This window comes from Rhizophagus irregularis, chromosome 22 (assembly GCF_026210795.1).
Source record: "Rhizophagus irregularis chromosome 22, complete sequence".
Lineage (NCBI taxonomy): Eukaryota > Fungi > Glomeromycota > Glomeromycetes > Glomerales > Glomeraceae > Rhizophagus > Rhizophagus irregularis.
In genome coordinates, this window is record NC_089450.1 from 3,537,771 (window position 1) to 3,551,143 (window position 13,373).

Consider the following 13,373-nt stretch of genomic DNA (forward strand, 5'->3'; position numbering starts at 1 on the left):
ATTTACCCACACTTTCTTTTAATGAATCAGATTTGTGACACCAACAAACAGGATTTCCGGAAAAACCTAAGCCACTGCGATCGTTAAAATTATTGTATATACATACTATATATGTATTATGTGTATCGACTTTATTAATAAAATCTTTACATACATCGTGTATTTATATTAATAAAAATAAATATAAATATAAAAAAATAAAAATAAAATAAATAATACAAAATTTTTTTTACAAAGTCTTGAATGTTTTACAATGTTCCTCTTATTATTATTATTATTATCAAATAACGTTCCTTCACATAACTCCGCCCAAAATTTTTTACCTCCTATCCTACTTACTTATATTGAGAAAGTAATTGTTGAGATTTACTATAATTAATAGTATTATTTTTATGATGTTCTACTAAATCATAAGGATGTAAAGAATTTTTGGTTAAAGAAGTAGTATAAATGTCAGATATAGAAGTACTAACAGAACTCTTTAAAGATATAGGAGCAGAAAGTTCTTTTGAATCTTTTTGTTTTGATTTACTATCATCAGTAGTAGTATTGAAAGCATATTTAGTAAAATTAAAAGAAGAAATTCTAAACTTTTCATCTTGATTCTTTTGTTTCTGTTTACTTTCATAAGTTTTTAACCAAATAGCAGATGTACTATGTCTTTTCCTATGAGTTTGAATCTTTTTTTCTTTTTCTTCATCAACTTTTCCAACTAATTTAATCGGTAATAATCCGTTATTTGCCATTTTAGAATTCCACCGATCCAAATTCTTTTTATCAATTTTATAACGTTGTTTCAATGTAGAAGAAACGTCAAGCCATTCTGAAGGTCGATCATATTTACTATTACCAAAATTAGAATCTTCATAATTATCCGTTTTAATTGAATCTCCAGTAGTTGATGAATCATCATCAGTAAATAAATCTATAGCAGAATCTGAATAACTATCTTTAATGTCATCATAATAATGAACATTTTCAATTGATAATCTATCTTTTTCAATTTCTATTTTATGATCTTTTAATTCTATATTAACTTGTTTGGTACTTTCATTATCATAAATTTCTTCCCCAATTTCTGTTGTAATGGTAATTTTAGTTGGCATAGTAATATCAATTTCTTCAACATTTGCTATACCTTTCTTTACAATAATATTAAAGAGTGATTGAACATTTTTTTGAAGATTTTTAATATCTTGATTTTTATTATAAGATTCTTTTTCTAATTCTTCAATACGTGATTTTAATGATTGAATTATATTCTCCTTTTCTTTACATTGACAAGTTTCAATTTCAGGATATAATTTTTGTTCATTTTGTTTTTTAATATATTCTTGATATGATGTTTGAAATTCTAAACTCATCCGTTTACTAAAATCTTCAATTTCTTTTGCTTGTTTTTCTAAAATATGTGTTAAAGGATCTTGGTTTTCTATATTTTGTTTTGTTTCTTCAAAAGTTTTAGTAGAATTCATTTTTTTTTCAATTTGAGATTATTTCAATTATTATATTTTAATTATATTTTAATATATTTAATTCTGTTTTTAATTTTGTTTTGTTATTGGTTTTTTCTTTTTCTTTTTTTTTTTCTTCAAGAAAAAAAAAATCTGAGACGCCGAGAAAGGGATTTTTATATTATATCATACAGTTATATAATATTTATGCTTATTTAAGTAAATATGGGGCGTTTTTTTTTTCGGGCGTTACTGAATATGCATGGTAATGATCATCAGGTAATATTCTGATTGGATAATATTTTACCAGAAATGTATTAACGCTTAATAAGGGTTAACTGTTAATATTACTTATATATATATTATATATATACGCCTTAAAAACCATTAACGTCAATCAATCATGAACTAAATTTGAATAATAATAAATAATAAATAATTCAACTCATATACCTAATATATGGTACCGTTATATTGTTTTATATTAAATGTTTAATATGTAAAAATAATTTCATTGTTTGGGGGAAATTTCCATACATAATTTGCGTCACTTTTCGCGCACGAAAAAACTGAGTGAATCATGTGCAACAGAAAAAAATCATGCAAATATGCATATATCACGTTATACATATGTCATAAACAAACAATCGAAACAAGGGGTTCATCATATTATCATTTTTGATAACCAGTTATGATGTGAATAAAAGAGATGTGCTTTTAACGAGCAACATTGTAACATTCTTTGTGTTTCCATCCTTTATTTTAACCTACGTAACACAGACTTATTTTAACTTCTTTTTAAACAAAATTCCCCGAAAAAACTCACGTGAATCAATTAACGGGCCGGCTATTCCCGATATCCGAGAACAATGAGAGTACAAAGGCATTCTAAAAATATAAGAGTACAAAGGTATACATTTTATAATATTATATTTTTTTATAAATTTACGGCCGAGCCAAGGAAGAGCCAAGGAATTTTCAATTTTTCATAATTTCGCCGTATCAAGTTTTCGAAAATTCTTCATAGCATATACAGTATAAATTTTTGCATAAAAAAAGTTTCCTGTGTAAAAAAGAAACAATTTTGGTCCGTTTGCCGAGGTAACTAATATATATATATATAAAGGTTTTTTTTAAGAATCTAAAAATTTATTTCTCTTGGCATTTATGTTCAGTCTAGAAATGTCATTTTGTGATTAGGGTAAGCGGAGTCGTACAAACTATTCTATATTAAGGTTGATAAAATTGACAGTTTTAGCTTGGTTTCACCAAACCTTTTATGACTTTATAAAGGAAGTTAAAAGAGGCGCTTTAAAATTAAAGTAAAATTTTAGATACTCTTAATTCTTAATACGCTTAAAGAAAATAAGTAAAAATCCTTAAAAGTTATTCAGAGAGGTTTGTATATTAATTTGTGAAATGAATTTTTTTTAATAACACTAGAACGCGTTCTTTTAATAAAAGATTTCAGTGTTAGTAATATACAATATAGCATTTAATAACATCTAATAGAACCGTCATTTGATTTTGGCATTAATTCAAATAACTATTACATAATAAAGTTTTGTTATATAATGATAAAAATTTTATTATAGTTTATTAAAATCTTAAATTGTCTATATTATTAATATATACAAAAGTACATCATAATTCAGCTTAAAGGTAAAGTCGTAAAAAATTTTTTGACGAGCGAAAAAGAAGCCCAATATTTTTCTAAGACATGTTACACGAAATGTGTGGCTGTCTGGCTTTGATGAAGATTATTTTTGAACCAATCATGTTTAAGATCCGGGTCTTACTCTACTATGACGTGCGGTGACTAATAGAATTAGTACCAATTTCAACATGTTTAATGGTGGAACCGAAGATTCGAAGTCTCGAAGATCGTCCAATAACTGAGTTATTGTTCGGTCATTAAAAAACCTAATCGATTGAACAATAATAGATATTTATATCAACATTACATAATTGTTTATCCATCTCGATCATTATATTACTATGATATTCAGAAGATTTAAATTACTGTACATATAATAAATATTAAAAATATAATCCCCTATCGCACTATTAAAGTGTCACTCATGATCACCTTCATACTAATTTTTGAAAATTGCGAGTGATTAGCTGAGTTTATAAATGACCGGGAATCTTCGTTTAGTTATTTCCCGGTCTCATATAGATAGCCGGGAAATTACTAATTTTAGTTTAAAATAGTTAAAATAGTTAATATTTAATGAGTGACACGCTCCAGGGGATTACCCATTTATTTCTTGGGAAGGAAAACAATAGGGCTTTTTTCCCTTCGGGAAAAAAACCCTATTATTTCCAACTCCCCATGAAATAAATAATACAAATCCTGCTCCGTGTCATTTTGTCCGACCTTATTAACAAAAAGATTTAATGAAACAAATAATAACATTCTAATAATAATAATCAGGTAATAATACGCGAGCGCAGCATAAAATCAGATTTGATTGGTCTGATGAAGAACTGAATTTACAATTACTGAATGACATCATGAATATTCATCAGGCAATCATTTCTGATGTTTTTATATTACATAAAAAAATGAATAACATGTACAATATAATATATAAAATGATAACAAAAACGTCTAAATATATCAACAAAAGCAAAATAAATAACAATAAATAAACGTTGTTATATTCATATGAAAAAAAAAAAAAACATTTAACAAAAGCTAATAGTACTTTTACACATATTCTGGTTTTTTTTTGGAATTCATATGATCAGCGGCTAAAAATTATCCAGAAAAACCAACATTCACAAGTTTAATAAATCCTTATATAGAATTGGGAAGCTTTGATCTACAATATAACATTTTACGTATAAATAAACTGTGTAATTGAACGGATTGTAAAAATCTCTCTTTTTTTTTTTTCTATTTTAAAATAAATAAATAATAATGGAAACGCAAGAAATTGAACCTTCCGCAACACCTTCTATTCAAAATAAGGATGTTATTCAAACTGAGACAGTAATAAATGTAAATGATGATACTTCGAATACTTCGAATGATACAATAAATAATAAAATTTATAATTTATACGAGCAACATGTAAAAAAATTTGGAGAATTTAGAAAACAAATTAATTTACTTTTGAAAAATCTTTTTGACGATTGTTTTAATAATCTAAATAAGAATATTAAAGTAGAAACAGAATCTATTGATTCCAATAATGTTATTGATGTGGAAGATTTTCGTAAGAATCTTGAAGAAACGTTTATTTCTCAATCAAAAGAAATTAAAAGTTTGGATGCTCGTATAGAAGAATTGAAATCCGATTCTATCGTTAGAGATCAAGATATTGAAAAATTTAAACAAGAATTTGATACTTTCAAAAAAAAAAGTCGATCATTACTTAAAACTACACCAACGCAAAATAATAGGGAAAATAGTTCTTTGATTATGAATGAAAAAGAACATAACGAAAAAGAAAATTCTATTGGCGGATCTTCAACATCTCAACAATCTGATAAATCAAAGAATAAAAAAAGATCAAATAAACAAGTTCACAGAGAAATTTGCCAATATGTCAATAAACATAAGAACAAACCTAAGAAATATAAAGATAATACTTTTAAATATTTAAGAAGTGATTTTACTATCGAAGATCTTTTAAAATACGAAAAATCGGTATCATTCCATTCATTAGACGATAACGTTAAAGAAAGTGTTAGATTATCAATTAATGGATTGCTAAAGGAAGAATTGACTTTTAGGAAAAGGGAGTTATCACAACCTATTAATGTTTACATAGATAGAAATTTAGTTCCTTCATTACCATCAGGTGTTAAAAGTTATAATGAATTTCAAAAAACTAGAGAATTTGATTCATTATCCGACAAGATCAAAATAGGAATTGGGAAATTGATTTTAATAGAAAAATGATGTAATATATTATATATGCTGTAATCTGCAGTATCTGAAGTATTGGTAGTATCTATATTTTGTAGTATCATATAAATTATTAATCAATTCAATAAATTATATACTGTAAATTTTCAATTTATTTGTGAAATTTTTATATGGGAATCCACGGCGGGTTTCGAGTCCGACCTATCATATCAAAGTTATTAAAATACGCGTAATAAGCTAGGATATCCGTGATACGCGTTTTGGAATTTTTTTTTTCTAATTTCTAAAGTCACGCTTAATTCCCCCCATGTATAGATCGTTTTATTTAGTAATTTAAACTATAATAAAATGGGAATGTTATTATGATACAAGTTACTAACAAAAATATAAAAAACTTGACAGAAATATGATACTATTCCCAACCCTGATGATGAGCTAATTGTTTTAAGTGGAATATAGCCAAGATTATCTTGTAACACACACATATTTTGAATTTATATTGAATAAAAAATTTTTTTTTTTTGTTTTGGCTTGTTTCCACGATTTCAATTAAAACTAATACTGCAAATTATATAAGGCGACTAAAAATTCTGTAAGATTAAATTTTACGTATATTATAAATCTCTAACAATTCGTAGCGTTCCTTGTAATACTATTAGTAATTTGGACAACAAAAGTAATATGCTATAATTACCTCATTTAGTTCATAAAGGGTAATTGAATTTGAATTGTCAATCCTATCTTGGATTGGGTCGGATCAAACCGTGTTCACAACTGTAGATACTGTAGATGATGTAATACAGTGTAGTAATACCGAACCAAATACAATCAATTTTTATCCAATTAAATTTGCGAACGCACCCATATGGTTATTATTTATTTGTTACTTCTAAAAATATGCATACTTTACAATATATACAATACATTTACACTTCATAATGTATTTTTCCTTATTAATTTTGACCGAATTTATACTATAGTATTTACCTTTTATCTCCCAAAATATCACATCATAGTTTGCAGGAGAGTTTTGTAACAATCGATTTCATGTAAATTCCAAATTATTAGAATAATTCATGAAATTTCCGCATTTAAATTTACAGATTTATAAAGAAATTTATTTCACAGTTATCAGACATTAACAAAAAGAACTTGGGAATTGTTAATTGATTCCGAACAAGATATACACTTACACCTTCTTTAACCTTCTTTAATATTCCCACGTACATTATTACATTACGAGTGTAAATTTAAACTAGAGGATTTTCACAACGCATAAATTTAAACTTTAAAATTAATATGACAAGATCTGCGTGTTTCAATATTTGTTACATAACGCCTTAAGGATTACAAATGCAGGGTTTTGTCATTGTGCAACAAAATTGATATACCGTATTATGTAAAGACGTTCATTTTAGAATTGAATCTAGAGCCAATTTTCCATTTTAATTCATTTAATTCATTATTCATTATGTTAACAAATGAAACGTTAGATTTAATAAAGTTCGTAGATTGATATGTTTTTGTCAAATAATATTAATTTTTAGGTAGTTAATAGATTTACTATTGTAATGGGAGAAAGATTGATTGTTTAACTTTCGTGATTTTGTCAGTTCCGAAAACGGTAGTCTATGATCGGTTGTAACCGAAACTGTCGGGAATATCGGACATTATTTTTTGATAGGCTGTATCACATTAAACACATTTACTTGACATATTATCCTTGGACATTGCTTTTAAAATCAGGAGAATTACGTTAGATACTAAAACTATTATACTTATATACTTACATTAAGTACAATAGAAATTCGACGTATGAAAAGACCATGGTAATTTTTATTATATATAACGAATTTTAATTAATGACCTGGACTTTTTCATTTCCTCATTAGTTATAACAAACAAATATTACTGCATAAATATAAAAGGATTGCGTTTTAATAAATAAATATTGCTCTATGCATTGTGACATAAATAATTTACTAATTTGATATTATTAAATTTTAATTAGATCTTATCAGATTTTGATAAAAAAAAAAGATCTTATTTTAATATAGTCATATTTTACTAACAGTTTCAATTTTTTAATAATATGCAATACAACGTTTTACAAGTTTTTTTTTTCAACTTTGATATTTAATAAATAAAATATGAATTCTTGAATTCCTTCAATCTTATTCTTAAGAACATACCTTCACATATTATTACATTTTTATTCCAATTTGTTCTTACACCTTTTACATATATTATTACATTTCTTATCCGTATTCATTTATTTATTACATTCTTTTTACTTTACTATGATTCTGGATAAGTTTTCTATGAATTTTCCTTTTTTGTTAATCCTTCCATTATTATTCATCAATGTTGAGGCGGATGGTGACCGATTAGATACTCCAGAAAATATAAAAAATTTTCATTTAATAGTAGGTTTTTCACTGACATTGATTATATTAGGATGGTTTGGATGTATTTATGTTTTTTATAGAATTTATAAACAGTGGTTATTAAGTAAAAAAAGATTAGCAATGATCTATAGATTACCATTTTATTCCGCATGTTCAGGTAAAACTTGGATTTATTCTGATATTACAAATTATTTCTTGTATTAATTATTATTATTATTATTATAGATTTTTTAATAAATTTTAATTTTTTTACAAATATGGTAAGTTTTTACGTACGTTCTAAACTAAACTTATTGGAATTTTTCTCTGATTTTTTTATTACGATCTTTTTTAAATAGATACATACCGCTATATATGCACGAGTATGGGATGATGCACCCTGTAAAGTAATTGGTGCGCTTAATTGGGCTTTTCTTACAATCAATTTATGTTTTTATGCTGTAATAGCGTAAGTATTATTATTAAGTAAATTTGATTTATTAGTTGTTTTTATTTCAATTTTTTTTCATGAAAATTTTTTATAGTGTAATAACCTATCTTCGAGTTTGTCGTGAAATATATTTTCATTATGGTAAATATGATTATAAACTTTGGGTATATGTACTTACAGGAAGTGCCGCACTTCAAGTATTGAATTTACAAAATAATGGTAAACGTGACTATTGGTAAGTTCTCATGTTTTATAATTTATACATTAATCATTGTTTATTCTTATTAAAATATTTCATTTTTTTTTTATATTAGGTGTGCTGCAAAATCAGGTCAAATTAACTCTGCAATAATATTATTTTCAACTATAGGAATTGTATTAATAGTAATTTTATTCTGTTACTTAAGTATATTAAGAAAAATTCGTATTCACATAAATGATTCTTCAACATCATCATCAAGTAATCATAATAATGATAATAATGTTAGAAGTGCTGTAATAGACAACCATACTGAAATTGAAAGAAGAGCTGCAAAAAAAATTTTAAGTTATACAGCTATGTTTATGTTACAATGGATTCCTATGTTAATTTCTCAAGGTGCCAGACTTGTAAAGGTAACTTATTTTAATAAATTATAATAATTTATTTTTATTTTATTTATTTTTTTAAAAATTTTTTTTTTTTTTTAGAATGAAGAACCCTGGGTTTATATCATGGGAACTATAGGTAAGCAATTCATGAATTAAAATAATATTGACCAAAGTAAATCTTATAATTATTAATAATTTGAGAAAATCATGTAACAAAAATTTATAAAAAAAAAAATGATTGTAAAAATCTAAAAACTGACATAATTATTTTTTTCTTTTTAATAGGACGTTCATTTGGAGGAGTTGGTAATGTAGTCCAATTTATAATAAATGAAGGTTTTATTGTAAAAACTAACATTAATATTAGTGATGATAATAATGATAATAATAATATACTACTTAAAAGTAATAATAATAGTGATGTTCATTTAGAATCTCATATAAATAATAGTAATGATAATAAGATTATTATAATAAGTGAAAATAATTAATTAAACATAATAATATATATATATATACTAATAGTCTAATACACATACAAAAAACAAATAGTATACTAAGAAAATACTAATTATAGTATTTAAATAAAATTAAGATGTAAAATAATATTTAAATAATAAATTATTTTGTAATATTAATTATTTATTATGATTTATAAATAATTGTTATGGATTTTGTTTTTTATCACACCTGTGTTATGTCACATCCTATAATATATTACATATAAAAGTTAAAAATGACAATCTAAATTTCCTTTGATATTTAGTTAAGAAAACTTGTAGAGTAGTCAAAAATATGTATAGTATAAGGTTTCTTATAGTATATAGTAAGTGCATAAGGTCTCACGCAGCATAGCGGACATCCCTATTTTATCACAATTTTGCTGATCATTTGCCAATCATTTATCGATCATTTATTCAATTATATCATAATAAATGCCGTTATTAAAAATTTTACATAATAATATATGCTCAAAATTTACAAAAAACTTAAGTTTGGTTATAATCATTTGTTGCATATTAAATTTTGTTTGAATTGGATTGTTATTGAGTGACTTTTATTAGTAGCAACTTTTTAACTTTTATTATTGTTTTAAATTTTAATAAAAATAATTAGTTAGTAGCATATGTTTTATGGTATTATTTATTAAATTTTGTGATTTATTTAGTTTCATGGCATCAATTTACTTAATTTTGTGACATTAATTTATGTAATTTCATGGTATTTACTTAATTTTGTGACACTGATTTATTTGATATTTATTTATTCATTTTGCAAAATTATTTGTTAAATACCTTACTAATAAAAATCTGTTTAATGGATCGTATCACTGTTTTATTTTTACTATATATTATATATAAGATAAAGAATATTTGTGCGAAAGTTTCAAGTTTCGCCCATGCGTATTCACCTTCATCCATCAATTTTTGTTTGATGATCGCAAAAATGACTGAATTATCGCATACGAAAAATGTGTTATTGTAATATAAAAAATTATACTAATAATTACATAATTAAAATTATATAATAATTTAGTACTTATCTTGGATTTCCATTATTTTTTTGCCATATTATTTTAAAATTATTTATGGCTTTTCAACAAGTTTTTAAAATCCGGAATTATGTGATCGGCAAATGATCGGCAAGGTGATATAAGCATGTCCGCTATGCTGTCTCACGCCAGGATTTTTTAAAAAAATGGGAAATCTTAATGAAGTCACGTGATCAAAATGATTGACATAATTAATATATAAAAATTACTAAAAAAAGGAAGATGCGACATATTGCAGGTGTAAAAAAAAATATATTCCAATTGTTATTTATTATTTATAATAAATAAATTATAAAAATCAATATTTTAATATAATTTTAAAAATATAATTATTATATAAATATTTTTGGAATGAATTAATTTTCTTTATATAAAATAGATTTTTAGTATTAATATATTAAAATAAAAATTGCTAAAGCTCATCAGCGGTGATTATCACTATACTAGCATTAAGATGCACTTTTGGTCTGAATTAAAATTTAATAAAATACTGACTGGCATTACATCATAAATCCACCACTGGTAACCATTACTACTGGTGATATTTAGCAATACCCTATTAAAATTATAAAATTTTTATTTTAATTATATAATTAAACATTAAATTTTTTTATTATTTGTTATAATGATATATATAATCTTGCTTATTTATAAAATATCATCACTTACAAAAGTAAAATAAAGTAAAATATATAAAATAAAAAGCATCATAAATTTACTAATTTTTTTTGAAAAGAATGGATTAACTAGTAACATTAAAAGTATTTTAAAATTTGTAAAACAAATTAATTTTATAATTTCTATTTAGCATTTACAATTTTATAAACTTTCTTATTCAAAAATAATTTCACAATTTTTTTTTAATTTAAAATTAAATTTCAGTATTTATCAGTTTTTTTACAAATTCTGCAAATATGCTTAAACTTTAAAAAATATAGCAAATAATAGTAATAAACAGTAATGTAAATTAAATTTGCACACTAGATGACTAGGTGTAATATACAATACTTTTATTTCCCATATATTTCATTGTAAATATTAGGCAGCATTTTTTTTAATAATGCTTATTATTATTTTAATCTAATATATAAAATATATATAAAATTAGTAGGTTATATTTACTTATATATGTGAATTTTATTAATAATATATGGGGACCTGTCTAGCAAAACAAGGGGTTGGGACCAAAAAAATTTTTTTTGAGATTTTATTATAATTGTAATTTTTAGTGAAATTGACATATAATTATCATATAAACAAAAAATTTTTTTTTTGAGACCAAATCCCTTGTTTTGCTAGATCAGTCCCCATATATACATTTTACATATATAAAAATTTTTTGAATTTATAATACTGGTATTAAATCATTAGAAGTAAATAATATCTTATATGCTGAATTTTAATTTTTTATGATTAAGATTACTTGCCTAAACCTTTTCAAAATCCTATAATTAGTTTCCCTAAAATCTTACTATAGTTTTATTATAATTTTAGCAAGGTTTTAGCAATTTTAACATTTATAATAAATTTAATTAGATTTTATTTTTCTTCAAAGTTTTACCAATTTTTTAATAAAACTTTTATATAGTTTTAATAAAGTTTTGCTATTTTGATATTTTACAATTTGCTAAAACCATTTAGTTTCTCTAATAACCTTATTTATAATAGAAGATAACTATTGGATCATACTAATATTATTTGCATTATTATCACTATCTGTTATTTTTATTTTATTAATAAATATTATATAATAATTTGAATCAAATACCAATGGGTTAAAGTGATCGCGAGACATTGAAGATAGGGCCTTTATGGCTAAGATGACCCATTACTAAACGAAGTCTACCTACGGAGTCGAACGATCGCTCGACAGTGCACGTGGGGTACTACTGGTATGACGAGTGGTTTGTAGTTTAATTATATTAGAGTAGTTATTAGGGAATTTTACTTTGTATATATTTTCTTTATTTTTTTACTTTAATAAAACTGCAAATGCGCTGCGTTTTTAAAAAAAAAAAAAAAAAAGAATCATCTACCAAAGATTCAGATATTGGAACTTTATATAAAACTAGCTAATTAGTTATTTAGCAATTTTTACAAATTAAAATTTGTCAAATATAAAAAACTGATTTATAATTTTTTTTTTTTAAAGTTTTACATATTTATTTAGTTAATTTAAAAAATTTAATATATTATTATTTAGTTCATTTAGATTTTTTTTTGCTATAAATAAATAATTTTTTATTGTATTTGTTATATTATTATAACAACTAATTTATTTTTTTATTATATTTGTAATATTTGGCATAATATTTTTCTTTAAATCCTCTTTTTTGACTTCCTTTTGAACTCAAAATCGATTGTCAATAATACAAAAGGTATTTCTGAATTGCAAAAGTTAATATAGTTAAAGTAGTTTTAATTTTAATATTAAAAAATAAAATAAAATTCTGCTTACTTATAATAAAGGTCAATGTAGAAAATTGGCCAATTACTAATGATTTTTACTTTATTTTTTTCTTAAATTCTATTGATTAATTAACTAAAAAAAAAATCATAATAATGTAATATAAAATTTCCTTTATAGTAGGATCTGCAAAGAATTTTATATATAATTTTTACCTTAAATCTAAAGGTAACTTATCTTATAAGTAAGCGAGATTCTGATAAAATAACTAGTAGAAACTTTTTTAATTATAGAGTATTTTGTATTTTTTATAATTCTCTTTTTAATTATTTGAATAAAAAAAAAATTAAAATAATTTCTTTTTTTTAATTAATAACTAAATAATATAAAATTATATGCAATTTAATAAACAATCATTTAATCAATTTAATTATAAATAAATTTATATTTGATGATTAGAATTTCTTATAATTTTTTTTCTTTATTACTTTTTTCTTTATTTTTTTTTCAAATACAAATTTTTTTTTAAACATAATATCTTTTTTTATATAATCTTACTTTTTTATTTAAAATATAAATAATATGAAACTAAGATAAACTAGAGCTGATTAATAAGAATATCATAATTTTAATTTCTATTTGTGTAAAATT

General features: G+C 23.4%; 3 protein-coding genes across 4 annotated transcripts; 2 read left to right on the forward strand and 1 right to left on the reverse strand.

Annotated features, from left to right (window-relative positions):
• Positions 1 to 89: 89 nt before the first annotated feature.
• On the reverse strand, positions 90 to 1,644 carry OCT59_014932 (uncharacterized protein). Its single transcript, XM_025320363.2, has one exon. The coding sequence runs from the start codon at positions 1,473 to 1,475 to the stop codon at positions 336 to 338; it is 1,140 nt and encodes a 379-aa protein (XP_025171502.1). The 5' UTR covers positions 1,476 to 1,644; the 3' UTR covers positions 90 to 335.
• A 2,736-nt stretch (positions 1,645 to 4,380) lies between these two features.
• OCT59_014933 (uncharacterized protein) lies at positions 4,381 to 5,367 on the forward strand (the record flags this gene model as incomplete). Its single annotated transcript, XM_025320362.2, has 1 exon — positions 4,381 to 5,367. The coding sequence occupies one exon, from the start codon at positions 4,381 to 4,383 to the stop codon at positions 5,365 to 5,367; it is 987 nt and encodes a 328-aa protein (XP_025171501.1).
• A 2,632-nt stretch (positions 5,368 to 7,999) lies between these two features.
• On the forward strand, positions 8,000 to 9,254 carry OCT59_014934 (uncharacterized protein; the record flags this gene model as incomplete). 2 transcript variants are annotated; one of them, XM_066150327.1, is made up of 6 exons in its annotated part: positions 8,000 to 8,002; positions 8,081 to 8,190; positions 8,267 to 8,407; positions 8,487 to 8,787; positions 8,863 to 8,899; positions 9,049 to 9,254. In XM_066150327.1, 6 exons carry the CDS (start codon positions 8,000 to 8,002, stop codon positions 9,252 to 9,254), a joined length of 798 nt encoding a protein of 265 aa, XP_066002503.1. The 2 variants fall into 2 exon arrangements, with proteins under 2 accessions (XP_066002503.1, XP_066002504.1); XM_066150328.1 differs by lacking the exon at positions 9,049 to 9,254 and having other exon boundaries at positions 8,863 to 8,919.
• Positions 9,255 to 13,373: the final 4,119 nt, after the last annotated feature.

Bases quoted from the DNA above. Each gene is read 5' to 3' on its own strand.
- OCT59_014932 (XM_025320363.2), bottom strand. From the start codon at position 1,475: ATGAATTCTACTAAAACTTTTGAAGAAACAAAACAAAATATAGAAAAC.